Source organism: Echinops telfairi, unplaced genomic scaffold (assembly GCF_000313985.2).
Source record: "Echinops telfairi isolate 266 unplaced genomic scaffold, ASM31398v2 ScPeMD7_9;HRSCAF=40, whole genome shotgun sequence".
NCBI classification, from domain to species: domain Eukaryota; kingdom Metazoa; phylum Chordata; class Mammalia; order Afrosoricida; family Tenrecidae; genus Echinops; species Echinops telfairi.
This window is the reverse complement of record NW_022103906.1, coordinates 68,664,113-68,686,408: the sequence shown is the minus strand read 5'-3', so window position 1 is coordinate 68,686,408 and position 22,296 is coordinate 68,664,113. Positions and strand designations below refer to the sequence as shown.

Sequence of the window (22,296 nt, the reverse complement as noted above, 5' to 3'; positions counted from 1 at the left end):
GAGGGTTTCTAAGACAGTCAAGTTAAGTCTCCCAAATCTTTCTCCCCAACCGCATGTGGTGGGATCTAACAGCCAAGCATTTTGTTAGCTGTCAAGCTCTTAAACACTGTGCTACAAAGGGTCCTTTGGGAGTTTTGCTCTCAACAGAGCAAATCAAGGAAAACTAGTGGCACATGTGATGAGGCAGAGGTAACTGATAAGTCCAGTTAAAATCCAGAGTACTTCCCAATAATTGTAGTGCCTGGAAATAACCTGGGCTGAGGCTAGTAGAGGTAATTTACAATCAATCAATCAAAAAACAAACGACAACTAGTATCCTTTCTGGACCATATTCTGAGAAAACAGCTCAGAAATCTATTTGAAATTTGATAGGTATACTTAGGTATCCTACTGGCTCCTGTGTATAAAGAGACGAAAAGAAAGATCAATTGAATGAAAACAAATGTAATTCATAAGAGATATGAGGCACACAATAGCCTAAGCACTTCTTTAAATGTGTACATTTTATCAATTATTGTGGTAATATCTACTAGTACGCTCATGTAGCCCCCAGCTTTTTGAAAAAGTCAATAGTGGCACCTGAAGGTGGTCACTAGGGTTCTTGATTTTTTGATGCTGTAAGCAGATGTACCATATTAAATGCCCAAACTCAAACCAAACTTATACCATTAAGTCCATGCTGACTCAAAGTGAGTCTTAACTCTTTATGGGAATAAAAAGGCTAATTTTTCTCCTTCCAAGCAGCTGCTGGTCCTGAACTAATGAACTCTCAGTTAGCAGCCCAAAGCATAGGCACTGTGACCCCAGGGCTCTCCATCTACTGTCATCTTCTAGAGCTCTAGTAAAAAGAGCCCCTACAGCTTCTGGACTCTGAAGGGAAGCACACTATAGTTCTGAGCACACTGTCATGTCGTGGGTTTTTACAAAAAGGCTTCCCATTCAGAAAAGGTAGTACAACGAAGTTTCTTGATAAGTGAAAATGATATAGCTGGACATAAGTGAAGAGGAGTAATTCTGTCAGAACCATGAGGCAAGCACCTCTCTGACTACAAGACACTGATAGAATCTCTTGAGCTACACAAAGGAAAGCTATTTGAATCGTATGACTTCTTCCACTGAAGCAAAACATGCCATCTGGTTTGACAGTGGCAATTCCTTTATGGATGTGCAAAATTCCAATTATCCCTGGTATTATTGACCCAATACTGACCTCCAGTCGAAGAAGACAATGGGAAGTTGACATAATGAACTTACTTGAGAAACGTGCACTTGGCAGGGTCAAAATAATCTGAATCTTCCTCTTGTAACACTCTCTTAGTATTGATGGACACTTGGTTCCAGGCAAGTGGCATGGCCTCACGGTCAAGCCAGTGGATGCTTCATAATGTGGTTGTGAGGTGCCTTCAAGTCAGTTCCAACTCAGAGTGACACATTCTATGTCACTACGGAAACACTGCTTGGTCTGGCTTCATTCTCACAGTGGTTTCTGTTTTAGTCTATTGTTGCAGCCCTGTATCAATCTGTGTTTGGGAAGGTCTTCCTTTTGATCGCAAACCTTCTATTTTACCAGGCACTTTGTCTGTTTCCTGATATTAGTCTCTTCTGATAACGTGTCCAGATGAAACATTGCCATCTTCCTTTCTAAAGAGCACCATGACTGTATTTACGTCCAGAGCTTTATTTTTCCTTCACTAGCCACAGCACCCTCAATATAGTTTGCCAACACCATAATTCAAATGTACCAGTTCTTCTGAAATTTTCCTTATTCAGTGTTTAACTTTCATATGAATATGTTGTTGTGCTAAGCTGCCATTGGGTTGGTTTCAACCCTTGGCATGATGTCCTTCTCCAGGAACCTGTCTCTCCTGAAAACATGTCAAAAGTATGTAAGACAAAGTGTCACCATCCGTGCCTCTCGGGGACACACTGGCCATATTTCTTCCCAGAAAGATTGGTTTGCTCTTTGAGTAGTCGATGGTACTTTCAATATCTGTCTCTAGCACCACAATTTAAATGCATCAGTTATTCTTTGGTATTCTTCATTCAATGTCCAACTTTCACGGGCCTATAAGGAAATTGAAAATACAGTGGTTGAGTCAGGCACATTTTAGTGCTTAAAGCAACATCCTTGTTTTCACTACCCTGAGGAGGTCGTGTGAAGCAGATTTACCCGATGCGACATGTCTTTTTATCTCTGGATTGTTACTTCAATGGGCATTATTTTGGATCTGAGCAAGACTAAATCTTTGACAACATCAACCTTTTCTGCATTTCTCGTGATGTTCCCTCGTGGTCCACTTGTGAAGACTTTGATCTTCTTTACATTCAGTCCTAATGCATTCTGAAGGCTACGATCCTTGATCTTCATCATCATGTGTTTCACTTCCTCCTCAGTTTCGGTGAGCAAGGCTGTGTCGTCTGGTTGTTAATAAGTCTTCCTCCAATCGTGATGTCAATTCTTCTTCATATAATCCATCTACTCTAATTATTTGCTCAGCAGATCGATTGAATAAGTATGCACACTTTTCCTGATTTTAACTATGCAGCATTCCTTGTTTTGTTCACACAACTACCTCTTGATCCATGTACAAGTTCCTTATGAGCACAATGAAGCATCTGGGATTCCCATTCTTCTCCAAGTTATCTATACTTTGTTATGAGGCACAAACTCAAATGCCTTTGCATAGTCAATAAAACACCAGTGAACACCATTCTTGTTGTAAAAATATGGTTTTTTTTTTTGCTCTCAGCCAAGATCTATCTGACATCAGCAATGATTTCTCTTGTTCCACATCCTCTTCTGAATCTGGCCTGAACCTCTGAAAGCTCCCTGACAATGTACTGCTTTAACCATGATTGGATTGTCTTAAGCAAATGTGGTATCAGTGATATTGTTCTATAGTTTGAGCATTCTGTTGTGTTGCCTTTCTTTGGAATGGGTATAAATATAAACCTCTCTTCATCAGTTGGCTAAGTGGCTGTGTTAGGCAGGGTTCTCTAGAGAAACAAAACCAGGACACTTATGATTATAGATATATGGATAGATTTACACAGCACAAAGGAATATAACAGCCAGTTAGTCCACACAGTAGTACAGAGGGTCAAATTCAACTCACTTCCGTGGAACAATAAATATACTGGAAGTCGTTCAACTCAGGAGGGCTGCTGGGTCCAAGGTCAAGAAAGTAGACAGCGGAGTCTTCCCTTGGGCAATGCAGGGAGAATTTGCCCACAGGAAGCAAACAGCAGGGCAGGTCACCTACAGACAGCAGCTCAGGAGCTTAGCAAAGCAGGCCTGAATGAAATATTGAACTCAAGCAATGCAAGATGACAGGATCCACCAGCCTCAAGCTCAAATGACGTACACATCACTGTGGCGAAGAAGGTCTCAAAGGAACCTCAAGCTCTAGCCACATGATCCACAGGTTGGCTGGCTGTCTCACAGATAGTGTAGTTCACAAGTTGAGGCAGAGAACTAACTAAAGCAGCAGAATGCTGGTCTGATCACCAGAGAGCCAGAGAGAGAGGGGGGTGGGCCTCGCCGAGCCATTGATCTCTTTGCCTTCCAATCAGACTACAACCTGAATAATCCCACATGTTCCTATTGACCAGGTTGGCACAATAAACCTACCTATCACAGTGGCTGTCTTCTAAACTTCCTGACCCAGATAAGTGAGTACTTCCAATGCTTCATCACCAGTTGTCTGTTAGTAGTTTGTTGTACTTTGGTGACTTGTATGTTGCTACGATGCTGAAAACTATGTCACTGGTATTTTAAATGCCAGCTGGGTCACCCAAAGTGAACAGGTTTTAGCAGAACTTTCAGACTGAAAATAAACAACGAAGGACTAGCCTCTTCACTTAGGAGGAAGTAGCTGTTGAACACTTTATCCATAGCTTAGAAATATTGTCAGATACTGAACGCCTAATGGATATGCATATGAGGGGAATAAAATTGCCACAGCTTGGGTCAGGCACACTTTAGTTCTCAAAGTAACATCCTTGCTCTTCAATATTTTAAACAGATCTTATTTTGCAGACTTGCCAATGCAATATGTAATATGGTTTCTTGAGTGCTGCTACCAAGCATATTGATTATGTTGCTAAAAGCTATGCCACCAGCATTTCACATACCAGCAGCAATACGTCACCATGATCTACTCCACCCTGAGAAATTGCTCTCTCAGTCACTGAGCTCTTTCCCAGTGTCTTTAGACCTACGGTGCCCATCTTTTTTGCACTACCTCTGACAATATTCTGCTTCCATTCATTAGGCCTTCAGAATCTGACAATGCTTTGAAGCTATATGTAAACTATACCTAAGGTGGCTACTTCCTCCAAAGTGGGCGTTCATTGTCTGCTCTTAGTCTGGAAGCTCTGCTGAAACCTGTTCACTTTGGGGAACCTTACTGGGACATAGCTTCCAGCATCACAGCAACAGAGCAGTCACCCTGTATGGTAACCTGACAGGCAAGTGGTAGATATGAATTAGGGTGCTGCCAACTAGAACAAAGAAATCCTTCTTGGAAGGAGTATAGCCAGAATGCTCCTTAGAGGCAAGAATAGTGAGACTTGACTCACCTTCTGTGGACATATTTTTCAGCCTAGACCAGTCCCTGGAGAAGGACATCATGCTTCATAAGGTAGCAGCTGGTAGTTTCAAAGTGCCGACTTTGCAGTTATCAGCCCAATGTGTAACCACTATGCCACCAGGACTCCTCATAAATGGCAGTGGAAGCCCCAAATCCCTTTGCAGGGCCTCCACATGGATTAAGCATCCAGGGAGTCTCCTCTGACCACAGTCCAGGGATGCGACTAACCCTGCTCTCAGACAGAGCGTTGTAAAGCTGGTTATGGCAGATGTAGTTAGGTTAAAATGTAACACCTTATCATTTGATCTTCCTTTGACCTGTTTTATATTTGTTCTAGTTTCTTGTACCAGGAGTACAAGAAATAAGAAAATGTTCTAAAATTGATTGCGAAGATGATTGCACAGCTCTTCTTAAATGGATTGAACTATTAAATTTTAAGGTTTGTGAATTATATGGCAATAAACTATTAAAATATGACCCTTTTGAATAGTTTAAAATTTTTAATTTTCATAGACCATCCTATGAATCAGGTAGCAATTAATAAAATACTACCAATCCATGTATATCCAATAATGGAAGACCAGGCAAGTACAATACTTCTCAGGGATGGGAACACCGGTCCCGGAGTCACTGACCAGTATATGATGAAATGCCTTTTACTAGATTTCACCACAGATATTCAGACCCAGTGTTTAGGATGACTGAAATTTACATTTCCAACAAGCTTTCCAGGTGATTAAAACATAACAATATTTTAGACATTTGTAATTGGCACAATGCAGGCATCTGGTCAGCTTGAACTTTAGAGCTATGGATCATTATTTGAATCATCTAACACTTATAGGAAATGTTTTAAGTGATAGTTCATGGAAAAATACTTCTTATAACTTTCCAATACATATTTAACTCTTACTACTAATAGTTCCTATTTCTAAGTTATTTCCACAGCTATGCATCTTTACCCATTTTAAAATAGACACTGAAGAATTATGTTACGTAATTTATGTGTAATATGTTATATAATAAAATTAAATTTTCATTTAAAATAAAATGAATTTTAACTAAATGCAAATTTAAATGAAGAATTGAAAGGTAAATACTTTATATATGTTATGTAAGTTATGTAGTTCCATTTAGTTCAATATACTTGTTTCAAGTACAGATATTTGTGTATTTGAATACAATATTCAATACGTCAAATGCAAATATAGTACTATTGGCTTTCCTATTAATTTATAAGTTAAAGAAATATACAATTTTAGTTGTAGAAAAAATATTTATCACATTAAAATGTCTCATTCAAATGTTTATTTTCTGGCCTTGGGAGTAGAAAGCAAGGTATTTAAGAAAATATAAATATTGGGGTATTTATGTTATAAAATACCTATGTGCTAAAGATAACGATTTATCATTATCTTATAAAGTCACTAATATATAAAGTTATCCAAATTTAAAATATAATCTTGAAAAAACTCAAGATTAAAATTCAAAATGTAGATGTTTTATTATGAATACACAAATTCATGTCTGGACAGTCTTAACCTAGCTACTTAACTATAAAACTTGTCTCCTTATTCACAGAAAGAAGACATATGTATCTGTTAGGATTTTTTTTTTTAAGTTGAGAAAAAATATATATGTATAGTACACCTATAAAATTACTGAAAAAGTTCTTTTTCAGAAGTGTTGTTCTTGTATTGTTGACACTTCTATTGTGATCATTATATTATTGTGGAAATTTCATAATGTACATACGGAGAAAACATTAATAAAATTATTTTGCTTTCAGATATTTTAAGTCCCGAGTCCCTCAAATAACATTCAAATACTATGTAAAACAGACCTAATCAGTTGTCTATTGCCTGGCACTCTTATACTTCTGCTCAATTTCACTAAAAGGTTCATATTTAAATATGCTCAGTGTGACAGCAAAGCTTTTTAAGTGTATTCTTGTGCTGAGTCATGCAGTTCTCTCTTGGCTCCTTCTGAAATAGGAGCTCAGCTTTGTAAAGAGGCAATGGTCAGACTCCCGACAAGGGCAACATTTGCAAATCCAGGTGGCCAAAGGCAAGGGAGAGTAAAGGCCTTAGACTCCTGAAGGGATAGGGGGTGGGGTTGTTGTTGTTGTTGTTGTTGTTGGTGGTGGTGGTGGTGGTGGTGTGTGTACCATGAAGTCCATTCCCACTGAGGAGCAGAACAAAACAATGCCTATTCCTGCACCATCCTCACAATTGTTACATTTGATCTCATTGTTGCAGCCACTGTATCAAGCCATCTTGATGAGGGTCTTCCTCCATGTCACTTACCTTCTACTTTACCAAACAGAATGTCCTTTTGCAGGGACTAGTCTCTTCTGACAAAATGTTGCTATGCTCACTTCTCGGGAGAATTCTTGTCCTACTTTTCCCAAGGCAGATTCTGTCACTCTTGTGCCTGTCCCTGGTACTTTCTTTGCCAGCACCTTAACTCAAACACACCTTTGGCCTTCTTTATTTATTGTTCATTGTTCTACATTTATGAAAGTACCGTGACTTAAGTCAGGCACATCTTAATCCTCAGGGTGATGTCTGTACTTTTGGGCACATTAAAACAAGGTCGTGTGCAGCAGTTAATTTGCCTAATGAAATACATGATGTGATTTCTTGATGCTTCTGAGGGACTTGATTATGGCTTAAAGTAAAATTAAATCTTGACAACTTCAATGATTTTGATAACTCTATGATGATTTTGTATATTGGCTCAGTTGTGAGGGGTTTTGTTCTCCATGTGATATCCATTACCAGTATTTCAAGTCTCCTTTGATTTCAGCAAGCAAAGATGTGTCATATTTTTATCATAGGTTCTTAATAAGCATTCATCCGATTCTGAGGCTGAATTCTTCATATACTACAGTTTCTTGCATGATTTGTGTAAGGACAGAAAGCCAACAGTTAAAAGATACAAGCCTGAAGCACACCTTTCCTGACTGTAAACCACATAGTATCCTCTTGTTATGTTCAATGACTGATTCTTTTTTTTTTTTTCTTAATCTTTATGTTCCTTTATTGGAGCAAGATTCCTGACCAGTACAGTGATGTATTTACTAAATATCGAGACCTGTGCAGAGAAATTACATACTATCCATCTAAACAAGTCTTGTTACACTTTGCTTCTTTGATGGACTAGTTCCATTTATAAAGTTTTATACAACAAAAAGCTTTGAATTTACCCCGGTTGGCCCAAATGACTGATTCTATGTCAATGTACAACTTCCTAATAAGCACAATTACGTGTGTGATATTTCTTTGTAATACACCCATAATTTGTTAGCATGTGAGTCTAGGGTCTGTTTGCAGGGCTGTTGAGCAGAGCTGCAGCCATCTTTTTTCCTGCCAGGCCTCGTGATGTCAGCCCCATTGATGCGGATGCTCACACCAGGCCCAGTGGCATTGAGGGCCCCAAACCCGACAGATGTGTGGGACTGATCATGTCTAAAAGAGTCATAGATGCCCCGAAGAAATAGAGACCCTGGACTTTCCTTTGTTCCCTCTCTTGCCACTCACCCCAACACCTCACTCTCGGAAATGCTCTCTATTACCCCGTTGGCCCATTTCTACCACTGGCTCCTTTTCTGCCCTTCCTTCCAGAAAAGCTGCAGAGGATGTGGCATCCGGGCTATTAACTCTTTGCTTGCAGAGCCCTATAGCAGTTTCCTAGTGGGTCTGTATTAAAACTTGTGTCTCTCTTCTTTTTTTTTTTTTTGTTTCTCTCTTCTTTTCTGCAGTGGCAGCTACTTGTGACCTTTAAACCTTTTAAGTCAGCTAATTCTCTGGCTTTAGACAAAGGCCCAGCTCTAATCTTTCTGGATGTGATCGTCCTAAATTCCTTTTGCCTCATCTCCTTTGATCTCCCGTTCCCTATAAATCTCATTGCCCTGAATAAATCTATCAATTAAAGGTCTTGTTCTGTTTCTCCTCTCTGAAAAAAACTTATAGTGAGTTTTGTATGAATCAGTCTTTAGCAAAATTATCTAGATTCACTGAAAACGATGTCACCGGTACTTCAAATGCCAGCTGGATGACCCATGAGGAATATATTTTAGCAAAGTTTCCAAACTAAGTCAGGGAATATACCTGACAATCTACTTCTTAAAAAGTTAGTCAATGAAAAATCCTATGAACAGTAATATTAAGATTAAAATATATTTTTGAGAGAATTTTATTTTCTGGATAACTCCTCTTAAATTTCAAATGGAGTAAATTGTAAAAGAAAAGAAATTAAAAGAAACATTTAAAACCTTGAGACAGTTGTGTTAGCCAATATTTTACATCTATAAGTTTAGGACTCTTTATCTTTCAAAATTAAACAGATTCAGATAAAAGGTGCTGTTAATATTGCTGATTAACAAAGCAAAATTAAAGAATTAGTTTACTTTTCTGACAGGTAAGTCCTATTGAGTAATTTTGAGCTCTAAAGAATATAAAAATTCATTTAACTATTGTATAATTTTATTTCTAAAAACAAAACAAAAAATTCATCACCACCAAGTTAGTTCTGAGTCATAGTGAACCAAGGGACACGGTATAACTGCCCTGTGGGTTTGTGAGGCTGTAAATCTTTACAGGAGCAGAAAGCTGCATCTTTTTCCTCAGGAGCAACCGATGGATTTGAATTGCTGACCCTGTAGTTATTAACCCAACAGATAACCACTGTGTCATCAGGGGTCATTAATTATTTATGAAGGAAGACCTAGTTTCACTAAATTTGAAAATAAAATATAGGTTTCAGTCATGAATAATTAATACCACCACATGATAAATGCATCATAGTTATATTGGTTGGCTGAGTGGTGAAAGCATGGAGATGACTATGAAGTGGGAACAATCTCAGAGTACATGGAGTGAGGATTGTGACAATTGCTTTCAGATATTGCAGCATTAAAACCTTGAGTTTTGCCCCATTCTTTTCCCATTAGCAGCCTTTCTTGGATGGTCTTTGCATTATCAGGAAGTTAAATAGATTACCTCCAAAGGGGTCTTTCTGTATATGTGTATGTATATAAATATGTGTATATATATGTATGTATGTGTGTATATACATATCTATGTATCTATATGAGGGGTGATAGCTTTTAATTATTAAATGAGAAAATGACAGGGAAGAAAGTTAATTGCTAATCATTTTCAGACACAGATTTCAAAGTGTATGGATTTATTTCAGGACTTACTATTAACCATAAGAATGACACATTTTGGGGTAAGAAATAATTATTGTTCAGGAAATTCTAGGTTAAGATAAAAAGTGAAATAATTAAAACCTTTTAAGATAAAGAGTAGTCAAAATATTGTTTTATGTATCTACTATATACATTTTTGTATAATTTAAAAAAGGAAAACTCAAAAGTATCGGTTATATCATCCTTTTTTTGCAAATCTATTGTTAATGTAAAATTCTTTGTAATCGAATCCCCAGGAGAACTGTGTTATTTATTATAAATAACATAGGCATGCTATGAATTAACCAAGTTATGCTCAGCTCAACAGAGTTAGACTCAGAAATGGTTTGGAGGTGATTGAATGGTAAGCTGTAAGGATGAGTGTTTTAGATGAAAAATTATGATGCAATGTAATACAAATATATTGAAATATTTTAGGAAACAGATCAAAATATGAGGTGATTTACTTAATTTTTTACTGTTTTTAGCAGGATACATAAGATTCCTTCAGTGCCAAATGACAATTATGGAGTAACATAAAATAATATATTAGAAGAAATTATATATAAAATATGTATATTTTAGTTATTTTTTACATAGAAGTAACTATAAATCGTTAATTTAGTTTTAAGTTCTAAAAAGTATGTTATTGAATATTCTTTTCCTGTAGAAATATTTCAGAAGGGAGATAAGTTCAGAGATTAACTGTGTTTAACACCAACTCTGAATAATTAATTACAGACATAATTACCTCCTTACAATTTTGTTTAGCCTCAGAGAAAGACAGTCAAACTCCTATGTATCCCTGCTTCAATTAAAATTTTGTTTGAATTGAAACTATTGGAAACTATTCAGGTATATGTGACCGAAGTTCCAGGGATCTACTTTCTGTTGAAAGAATATAGGATAAGTTAAATTTGAATGGAGGAATGATTATATAATAGTGTGTGGTAGTATCACATTATTTTCAACTCTGTATCCTGACTCTTAAACCAAAATTATTTTATGTACTTTTTTCTCCTAAAATGATAGTGTTGACAAAATACACTGGCAGAAAAATCAATCATTTGTTTTAGTTAAAAGTTAGCTTTAGTCATTTTTAAAGAAGAGAGCATATAAATACATGAATAAATAAAATAGTTTGCACTTTTGTCTAGATGGTCAAAATGCAGTCAATGATATCTTTATTTAAAGATAGAACCATTATGCCTGGTAAAATATAAACTGGACTATGACTTCTTCAATCCAGAAGTAATGGTCTATTCAGACTTTTTTGGTCAATATAAGTAAATGATGCCCATTGCTATCGAATTGCTATCGAGTAGATTCTGACTCCTAGCTATCTGCTTTGACAGGGCAGAACTGGCCCACGGAGTTCCAAGGTTGTACTCATCAGAGGATCAAACTGCAACATACTTCTCTCATGCAGTGGCTGGTGGGTTAGCAGCCAGCCTTTAATCACTGCACCATCAAGGAGCCTTATAGTCAATGACAGGCATGCAATACTAAGTAGAAAGACAGAAGTATTAAGAAATAGAATGTGTCCAAGAAACTACATGAAATACAGTAATGCAATTTCATTACATTTGCATCTCTCAACAAATAACTTGTGCAGAAAAACAATTTTATATCTGTATGTTTACACAAGATTTAAGGACTCTCAGGAATGGAAAGAGCTGCTTCCATCCTAAATACTTTTATGTTATACATACACCCACACGTACACAAACCAAGCTCAATTCCACGGAGTCAATTCTGACTCATAGCCATCAGATAGGACAGAGTAGAACTGCGCTTTTGGGTTTCTGAGACTGTAACTCTTTACGCCAGTAGACAGCCTCATGTTTGCCCTGACATCTACAGCCCTGGGGAAATAATCTAAAAGGCACAATGGCTAATCAGCACCCAGTGAGCTTCGGAGAGTGTGGGGTGGGGAAATCTGGATACAAAGGAAAACTTGGTTTTTTTCACAACACACAAAGAATTCACTGGCTCCTTAACAGAGGGTCTTAAAACAGGAGAATTGAGAAAGAGTGCATATGATCCCTAACTCAATTGTAAACCAAGATAAAACATCCCTAGGGATAATATAGGAATAGTTTCCCCCTTTTAGTAAACTTTCATTCTGTGAAATAGCAGAATTGAGGGCAATTAATGTATATGATACTCATGGAAATTGAAGGCACAGTTATGTTTTAGACTCATTGATTTAAGATTTAGATTCCTTAGATTATTTGTAAACCATCTGTTTACAATCTGCTATTAAAAAAAACAAAACATTTGGGCACCCATGAAGGTTTTAGATCAAGAGAATAGTTTCTGAAAGGTCAAAACAATCAACTTCAAAATGTGTGTAATTCTTTCAATAAATATTATAAAAATAAGTATGCTATTTAAAGAATTATGAACATGTAATTTTAATGGAATAAAATATAATTAAAGTTAATTATGAAATAAAATATGATGTATTATAAATAAATAAATATTAAAAACAAAAGCATATTTTAATACATATATTACACTATTACATTACTTTTTAAAGATGTATTTATTGACCTATGTGGCAAATAAAATAGATTTTTCATTGAAGTTCTTGCATTGTTGTCTAAAGCAATATTTAATTGAGGATAATATTTAATCCTAAAACTCCTATAAATAATGTGGTTCTATTATAAATCCATTACCATGTTGTTGGCTCCAAATCTTATCACAAATTGCCTTGTGCTTACGGTGTGGTGAGTACTGGCGGCCACTTGAGTGGGAAGTTGCTATGGGCTGTGACAATTTCTACTGCAGCATGTGAGGGATCATTCAACCATCTAAAATCCTTGTCAGAAGTGTTATTGCCCAGACATGAAGTGCAGACCTATTAGTTAGCAGCTCATTGCTTTTACCACACTGTGCGATCAGGGTTTCTTCATTTATAGAAAAGTTCATTATATTGTTCTTCAAAAAACATTTGATCTATATCTATCCATCGATAGATTGATATATTACTTGAATATGTAATTTCCACACAATTAAAAAATTCACAATTAGGAAAATCAAGGAAAGTTAAATACCATGCTAAATTACTTTCCTCAGAAATAAAACAGAAAGTAGTTATGCTAGGAAAAAAAGATGTAATTGCAGTATCAAAGAAAATGGTGAAGTGATTATATAATATTAAAAAAGCTTAATAAATTGTTTAGAATATTATCGTTCTAAATATCTACTCTGAGGTTAGGGTTAATGCAATATTTATTTAACATTATGTCTCTTGTAACAAGAGTTGTACACTAAAATCATTGCATGAGTTTTTAAATGTACCCAAACTCCCCACAAAACAAAAAACTCCTTGAGTTTAGAAGGCTGGAATATTTCAGAGGATTCCCTAAGGCAAATTCTCGTCTTTGGCAGACTTATATTCAATCATTGAATACTTATAGGATTGGTTTCTAAATTTAACCATCTATGGACCAATATTTTCTACCCTAGATGAACTTCTTAAACATTTAGCTATTAATACAGACATGTATCTTTATGAGTTTTAGATTTTATTTTACAATTTCAAAGGATGTTGTTATCAAAACCAAAATGATTTATCTGATATAAAGAATCTGACCATATTTTGACATTAAGAATAAACGAATAAGATATATAGACTTCACAAAGTATATTATTGTCTTCAAAATTTTTATTTTCTATAGAATATAACTGTTTTTAAGCTAATTTTATTAAAGTATATGGTTATTTTAATAGAGATTATTATAAGACATATGATATTTCTCTTTAATATATACTCAAGAGGATCTTGATACATGAAATAGCACTATTAATTAGATGAAGGATAGTATCCAGGTATCCCTTTACTGACTAAGGAAGCCAAGTGGAGTCTGTAGAAAAAGAAAGAGTACTTCTTAGCTAAAGTGGGTAGAAGTGGTTTGGCTTTAAAATGGGATGGGGCTGTATTTCCCCACCACACGCTGCCCGGGTGCAGATAAGCTGTGTGCTGTTGTCCTGGAGACCACGTTCTGTATTTAATGTTAAGAAATGGAATTTACCGTGTCTGAGAAACGGTAAAACTTCTCCAATGCAAAAGCTTCTGTCTGTGGGAAGGTAAAGTTGACCAAGAGAGATTGAGAAACTAGAGAATCAAGTCATATATGATTAAAATAGAATTGTACAATTGGTTTCAATTACATACAACTTTTAATATACATATGTATCAATTAATATTTTATATATGCAAAGTATCCATTCACAAATAAGATTTGAACATTTCTAAAAACTTGATTTTTCTGCACTATTTTCTTCATGAATATTTAAGCTATTGGTTAAAAATCATAAGATATTTCTATTTTTGCATTTCAACATTTTACCAGATTCCCAATCACTAATTGATTTAATCTTGCCAACTCTAAGCTAAAGAGTAAAGAATATAAATGCTTTTACTTGAATATTCTTACATATAATAAAAAGATAAATAAACGCTTTGGTCAGGTTGATTTTTTTTTAAGGAAGAACTGAATGATATAATGTGTAATTTTTTCCATAAGATGCTGTGACTCTGGGGCATCTTGGGAGTATAGAATATTTTCGATCTCTCAGAATTTTGCCTTTTAGACACATCATAATCTTTTCTATTGTTTGTAACACAAAGCTGACATAGTCTAAATTGTATAAAAAAGAGGAAAGAAGCAAAAAGAAATGACAAGTAAAAGGAAAATGAAAAACAAAATGATAGGGAAAATGAGTGTTGTTTTCCTTCTTATTAATGCTATTAGATGGGAAAATAGCGCTTATCCATCACTAATTGAAAATAGACAAGGACTTCGTTCCTGTGTGAGGGCACCTTGTGTTGCTAAAGTGTTTCTTCAGTGCCAGCTATCATGAGTGACAAGTGGAGTCTGGGGGCAGCAGAAAGGAGATGCGGGAAGAGAGAGAAAAGTGATGTAGAAGGATTATAAAAGTGTGAGTAGGCTGGGCAGTCAGGGTAAAAGGAAGAGATGAACAAAGTTAACCTTTCCATAACAATATAGTTCAATGTGCAAATGCTTTGCTTTTGTTTTTATGAACGTTTAACCACATGTAAGCCCTAGTATTACTTTCTGTCCCTCGTATTTGCCCAGCAGTCTCCAATGCTTCTGTGTTCCTTCTGAGCTAACGGGAGTTCAGGTGTTACTGGGGCAGTGCTGATTCTGAGGGAGCTAAGCAGGCTTGATGGAATAAGTTATTCCTTTAGGGTCCATTTCATACTGAACAAACTCAAGTATTGAGAGATTGCGGGTTATTGCTTCTGAAAAATGAATGGATCTGTGTATTCAAACACTTATGAAACCTTGAAAAGTTCAAAAACTGAAAAACACCCATTAAAGTGCACATTATATGCATAACTAATACTTTCAAGATTTGAGTTACATTTTGACTTATTATATAAGTATCCTGGATCTGGGCCACATTTTCTCCTGTTACATATGACTAAAATATGTCTCTACTGCTTTAAGAGTCATTTGTATTTAAAATGGCAGTCGGTACACTCATATTTAGAGTACACATGCCTACTGCCAAAGCCATCCGTGAGGAACACGCCACGCCGTCCCCGGACAGCTCCTCTCTGCCCACTCAGATCCAGGTGGGAGCTTGCTCCCATGAGCTATTCTGGTATCTGGATGCTATTGCTACAGAAATGTACTTTTGATTTCAGCATTTATCTTTTATCAGGTGATAGCTAAGCAATGAATGGTATCAAAAGAAATGTCTTTTGAGAATGTAAATATTTGCCAAAAAAGGTTATGATACGATGAGCTTATCATAACCATATTAATAAATATTATTTGATAGAAATGAAGAAATTAGCTCAATAAAGGAATAATATAAAAATAATATCTGATGGCTGACATTGGAGACATTGTTTATACTGCAAGTAAGAAATGATATATTTTGTATGTTGAAATGAAAGTGGTGTTCCAGCAAATACATTGGGAAGAAATGGACAACTTTCTCATGTCATCAGATTTATTGTATAAAGTATATCAAAGAGTCACCATGTTGTCACTGGGCCTATTTTTGACATAATTTTTTTCAAAATTTGAGAAAACCAAAGCAACACCTGGTATCTATTGCCTTTCTGTGAATCTCTATTACATATAATAAATTCTCCTTTCAATGCAAATAGATTTCTAACAACCCAATACCTTTAATTGTTACCTTATTCTTTCTCTTTCGTCTAAATCTCAGAAGTTCTTTATGCTGTCTGGAAACAAAATTTACAGCTGCGTACTCCAGAAGCGCAGAAAACACAAAGAGGAGGCAGACCGCCATCCATATGTCAATCGCCTTGACATAGGAAACCTAGGCAGGAGAGAGAGAGGAAGCAGAAGGAGCTGTCGTATGACTTTCACTGAGAATAGTAGTAAATATGTTTCTGATTCTGAATTAGATCACTTACATATGAGCTTGAAAAATGATGGCCCATTGTTTACTTAATAAGAATTCTTCAGACATGAATCTTTCAATATTTGATATATTACTAATATTTTGGCATTTGTATATACCACTACATTTTTATTGGTATATAATTCACATAGCATGCAATTGAATATATAAATCATATTAAGAAGAGTTGTGTAATCATCAGCACAATCAATTTTTAGAATGTTTTCTTCTTTCTTGTAGCTATTGTTGTTACCCCCTATTTCTCCCAACCTTCTAAACCATGTCCTTAGCTAATTATTTTCCCCCAAGTTCCTCTACCCAGGTAATTAGTGATCCAATTATTGACTGTATAGGTTTGTCTATCCTCGATTTCATAAAAAACGAACAAACGAAAAAACCCATAAAAACACAATCAAGAAATAAAACCAAAAAAATATAACAGAAAAATTTCAATAAGGGTAGTGGGGAGATGAGCCACTTAGGGTACAGTATAGCAATAATGAAACCCACAACCCACAACCTCTAGTTCTTAAACGCTTCCTCCTCCCAACTACCAGGACCCCAATTCTGCCTTGCAAACCTGGTTAGACCAGATGATGCACAGCGGTACAGATGGGAATTGGAAACGCAGGTAATCTAGAACAGATGAACCTCTCAGCACCAGGGGTGACAGTGGCGAAACCAGGAGGGATGAGGGGGTTTAGAAAGGGGGAAATGATCAAAGGGAGCTACATATAACCTCCTCTCTGGGGGACGGGCAGCAGAGGGGTGGGTGAAGGGAAACGCCGGGCAGTGTAATATAAGATACAATAATAATTTATAAATTATCAAGGGTACATGGGGGAGAGGGGAGGAGGAAGGGAGGGGGAGGGGAAAAAAGGAAAATGAGCTGATTCCGGGAACCCAAGAGGAAAACGAATTTTGGGAATAATGAGGGCAACAAATGTATAGATGTGCTTTACACAATTGATCTATGTATTGTGATGAATTGTATGAGCCTCAACAAATTGATTTTTTTTTAAAAAGCTAAAAAAAAAAAGAACTCAGAAAATATTAAAAATCTGGAACTGATTTTGAATGGATCTAGGGAAGATCGAAGGTTGAGGTGCTACATTTTAACCTAACTGCATCCGACTTTACAATGCTTTCTGATAGGCTATTCACACTCCTGGACTGTGGTCACAGGCTTAACCCTCACAGGCGCCAAGCAAATGGGTTTGGGGATCTTCTGCAATCTGAGGGTTTGGAATTTAAACTCTGGGACTATTCCCTACTCCAGATTTAGATTTTGTTATTTAAATTCATTGGATCACATATGCTAGTGTACTTCTTCCAGAAGGATTTAAAGACTCAATTAGATGGCTGTTTATTTTGAGAGAATCCTTTAAGATCCCACATTCTGTATTCCTGATAGCAGGGCACCATCTGATTTCTTCACCACACATTGCTATAGCACTTAGTAATCTCTTCAGAAGGACAAACACTGAGGAAAGACTGTCATAATTATTCTTTGATTAGGGCTGTGATTAAGTGGGGTCCCAAAGTCCTTTCGCATACCTGTGGTTTATATATGTCCCTGGTTCATTTTAGAGACAACATTATCATTTTACTAGAGAACATTATACATCATCCCTCTGGGGCACATGGTAATTCTTTTGATAGTATCATTTACTTAGTTAATGGTATAGAATTTAAAACACTTGTTGAGAAAAGGAAATGATACACTTATAGGCCAGCTTTTTAGACCACAATATGTGAATTCTTCACTTGTATTGATTAAAAACTTACGTCACTGAAGACTATTGACACAAAGAGTGAGGGCTGGGGCAGGGGCAAACCTTTCAATAACACTCATTCACAAAGACAGAACCATACCTGCTAGACTAGAACGCTTCACAAGAAAGCGACGACAGCATGCAAATAGTGAATATGTGGTCCTCGCAGGCCACTCTACATTGGGCACCCTCAAAGGAAGAGGTAGGAACCAAAGTCAGTGACCACCAATGCCACCACCTTGAGTAGCTGTCACTGAATTCTTGTCACACAGCCCTAGGTCCAAGGGGGTATGCCAATTCCTTCAATCTGCTACAAGTGAGTTTAAGGTAAAGTCTAGTTCACATAGCGGGGTCTCCAAACTGGATCCTCTGGTATATCCTGTGAAGGGTATTGTGCACCACAACAGGGCAAGGTCCCAGCTGTGTATAGCAAATGGTCTGGGTCACTGAGGGCTGGATAGAAACGAGGTCAAAGTGTTCAGTTAGGAACATGGTTCTGGGCATATTCTCCCTGTGAGGTCTGCTGGTGTTTCTAGTTTGGTGCCATTGAGTCAGCTCTAAGGCAGCATAGCCCTGTCCTGTGCCATTCTCATAAGTTTGATTGTGTTTGTGTACGTTGTTGAAGCCACGATGCTAAGCCAGCTCCTTGATGTTTTTCCTCATTTTATTTTTTGTTGACAGTCTTCTTTATTGAACATCATGTCCTTCTCCAGAGACTGATCTTTCTGATACTATGTCCAAACTTTATGCGACGAAGTCTCACCATCCTTGCTTCTAAAGCGTATTCTGGCTAAACTTCTTCAAAGCGGGAACAGTAAAGAAAGTAAGAGGAAACCTATCTCACTTTTCCCAAATGACCCTCCGGGTCTTAGTGAAAACTTTGCTCAAGTCTCGTGTAGAAGTCCTCCTCTTTGAATCCATAGCTCTGAGGGAACCAGTGATTTCTACCTTGATCTCTCCCACAATAGTGCTCTCTCTCTGTCTCTCTGTCTCTGTCTCCATATCTCTCTCTATATGTGTATATATACACACACACATTCACATACAGACATATACAGATATATTCTTGTTAGTATTGAATTCATTGACAAAGAAATGCAAGTGTAAAGATGAAAATACAGGCCGAAGAGTAAATAAATAATTCACTTGGAGTTTCACTTCGTTGAGTTAATACTGTGGTAAAAACAAAATGAATCACCCAAACCATATCTTGACTTATCCAGCAAGAGCAGCGAAAGTATGTATTAGCAGTCTTCCTTATTTTCACCTGCATCTTAAATGTGACTTCTGCCCATCAGAATGACCTCTCCTGGGGAAAGAACTGTACACATTATTTTATTCCAGCATTGTACTCTTTCCACCTATCTATAAATCACCCATTTCAATTCCAAAAATAAGCCAACAAATTCCGAAGGCCCCCCAAAAAAAAAGGGGCCCGGCAAAAACACAGATTTCGAAGAAACTATCTGAAGAGGCATCTTTCCTCAACCAGAAAAAAAACGATGCATAAAGTACATGTGCACTCTTTGACCATCGGAATCTATAAGGAGTGTACCAAAGAGAGTAAATCAACACTGTAATTTGTAAATAACCCCAATGAGTTTTTCAGTCACAGCAGGCATATGTAAACCTCATTTGTGCCTTCTAGGGTTTGGCTCATTTCGAATACTAACTTTTTCTTAGAAAGGCCTTTTGTGCTTAGCCTCTCTTCTGATCCCCTTCACCAATTTCATTTATTTTCCCCTTCATTCCAGCTGAATCTCCAAGTTCAGAAAACTCAGAATGTGGGATGTTTGGAACTCTAGGGCAGCTCACTTTAGAATAAAATAATAATTTGTATCCCCAAATACTCAATCTTCGTCTCCACTCGCAAAGATTCAGAATTTCCCCCTTCTTTGCATCTTCCAGGAGACTTGGTGGCTTTCGGGTTATACGCTGGGCTGCGATCTACATGGAAACCAGCAGCTCCTCCTCCAGAGAAGGAAGAGGAGTTCAATTCTCCTAAACAGTTACAGCCGGGACCTCGCAGGGGCAGCGCTCCTCTGTCCTACACAATCACTGTGAGTTTTCATTAACTCCACGGCAGGAAGACTTTTTTGTTTGCATCACTTACTGTCCTGGGTTCTTTAAGATATTCTCATCCAATCCTGCCAACTCCAATGACTGCTTTCTCAAAAACGCTTCCCGCTCTGTACCTGAATGCCAGTTCTATTTGAAACAACTCTTTTCAGCACTCTTTTCTTGAATAAAAAGGGGAAAAAATAAAGACCTGAAATTCACTGATCTAATGCACTGGTCAGAAAGATCTTTTCCCATAAACTACGGATAAACCACTTGAACATGGTTTCAAGCACTCTGCCCCAATCTATTGTCCTTTCGTGAGAGGCTGTTTCTTCTCTTTGTCAGTTCCTTAGGGACATGCAGAGTGAATTTTTCTATTCTTACCCTGAAATCTCCCTGATTAATTCTATCTATTCTCATAGTTTGAGCTTCCTTCTGAGTTCATGACCCCACCGCTCTATTTCCATTATTAGATTACTTCTAAGTGTGATTCTTATTTCACACTAACTCTTGGTTGTCTCAGGAATTTAAAATTGAACATGACTTAAGAAAGCTAAAGAGCCTTGGCGACATTGTGCTTTGGTTACTCTTTTGAGATCGAAGGAAAAGCTGCGATAACCCGTCCTGGAGGCCAAGAGAAAAAAGCCTGTCTCCAAAGGCAAACAGCTATTTTCAAATGGCCTTGCAGTGGTTTCCGGGACAAAGATCTTGCTAACTTGTGCTGGAATGAGATCAATTAACCCATATGCAACTTTAATTAATGTTATTAAGCCTTTTTAAGCTGGTGGTCATGGGGTGGTTCCAACCTAATTCTCCCAAGACCCTGAATGCTCAAAGTGGGAGGTTTTTATACTATGGAATAAACAAGGTATACGGGGGCAGGGGGGCGTTACTTTGTATGGAGAAAAAGGGAACTTGGAGCAAGAAGTTACACACATTTATCAGCAATTTCAAAAATAAATGGCAATAGTTTAGCAGTTACAGAAAACAGTAGTTACAAGAGGAATTACAGGATTTGCAAATTGACAATCCTTGGGTCAGTACAAAATGGTTACACTCAGTAATTTATAATTACTGACCATTAATACAGTATGGTCATGTGTTAGTCTGGGTAGACTGTAGAAACAAATTCATAGACACTCATATGTGCAGAAGAAAGAGCTTTATACACAAGAGCAATTGAAAATTGAGAAAACATCCCACCCAGTCCAGATCAAGTCCATAGTCCGGTATTCACCCATATGTCTGATACCAATCTATACATTGCTCTTCAGACTCACAAAACACATGCAATGATATCAAATGCAGGAAGATCACAGACCAGTGGTTGGACAGTCTTATGGATCCAGTAATGGTGGAAGCACCTTAGTACTGACGTGGGTCTCCACATGGCTCCTCCAGCTCTAAGGGTCTGGCTGCCATCAGTATAATTCCATGTGGCTTGTCAACAGGAATGTCTCGCAGGGAGTGAGTGTGTGTCCTGCCTCCAGTGACCTATTTATCTCCTTCACACCTCCAAATTTAGTCATCAAGCTGCTACCTGATTGATAGGCTAAACTCTACCCCTTCGCAAGTTAACAAAAATTACATAACTGCCACACGTTACTTGTTAAAATGACTATATTTAAATTGACTACTACATTGGGGTTAATTGTAGTGGGTTACGACAGACTAGTGCATAAAATGAATGAATTATCAGGGGTCCATTTTCTCACACCCTTGTATTCAAAGAAAAATGCTAGTTCTTAATTACCAGGTGCTCCAAGGGAGAAATTTGGTGCTTTCTAGTTCCATAAGTATTTCCAGTCGTGGAAACTCGCAGGGGCAGCTTTCTCCATCCTGTCGGTTCACTGTGAGTTGGAATGGACTCACTGGTAACTCAGGTTGAATTTTTGAAAGGGAAGCTATAAATCTTTGTAGCCTCTGTGAACTGCAAATAGTTAAGGCTTCAGCTGCTAACCTAAAGATTGGAAGGGCATATCCACCCAGTAGTTCCTCTGAAAAAAACCTACTTCTGCAAAATCTGCCCTGAAAACCTCAAGAGAGCCCCACTGTAATCTCACAGACAGTCACCAAGAGCCAAAATGAACTTCATGGTACCTGGACCAACTGGGATGCACAAACCCTGCTCTAGCTCTGCACTGAAAGGTTGCGCTCTATTTGTGGTTGTTCATGCCTAAATCTAGGAATTTCTCATATGTTTATGCTAGTTGATATCCCAGACTTCAACAGTCTACTTTATTGCTGTTTTTCAAAT

The 22,296-nt window shown here is 37.2% G+C and overlaps 1 protein-coding gene across 1 annotated transcript in view; it reads right to left on the bottom strand.

Moving 5' to 3' along the window:
* Positions 1 to 22,296, bottom strand: part of GLRA3 (glycine receptor alpha 3) — a 192,332-nt gene that overhangs the window by 3,689 nt on the left and 166,347 nt on the right. Inside the window, exons 9-10 of the mRNA XM_004696450.4 lie at positions 15,976 to 16,119; positions 13,830 to 13,874 (exon numbers count right to left, since the gene is read on the bottom strand). Of these exons, the coding sequence (XP_004696507.2) occupies positions 13,830 to 13,874; positions 15,976 to 16,119 (189 nt within the window). The remainder of the gene's footprint in view (positions 1 to 13,829; positions 13,875 to 15,975; positions 16,120 to 22,296) is intronic.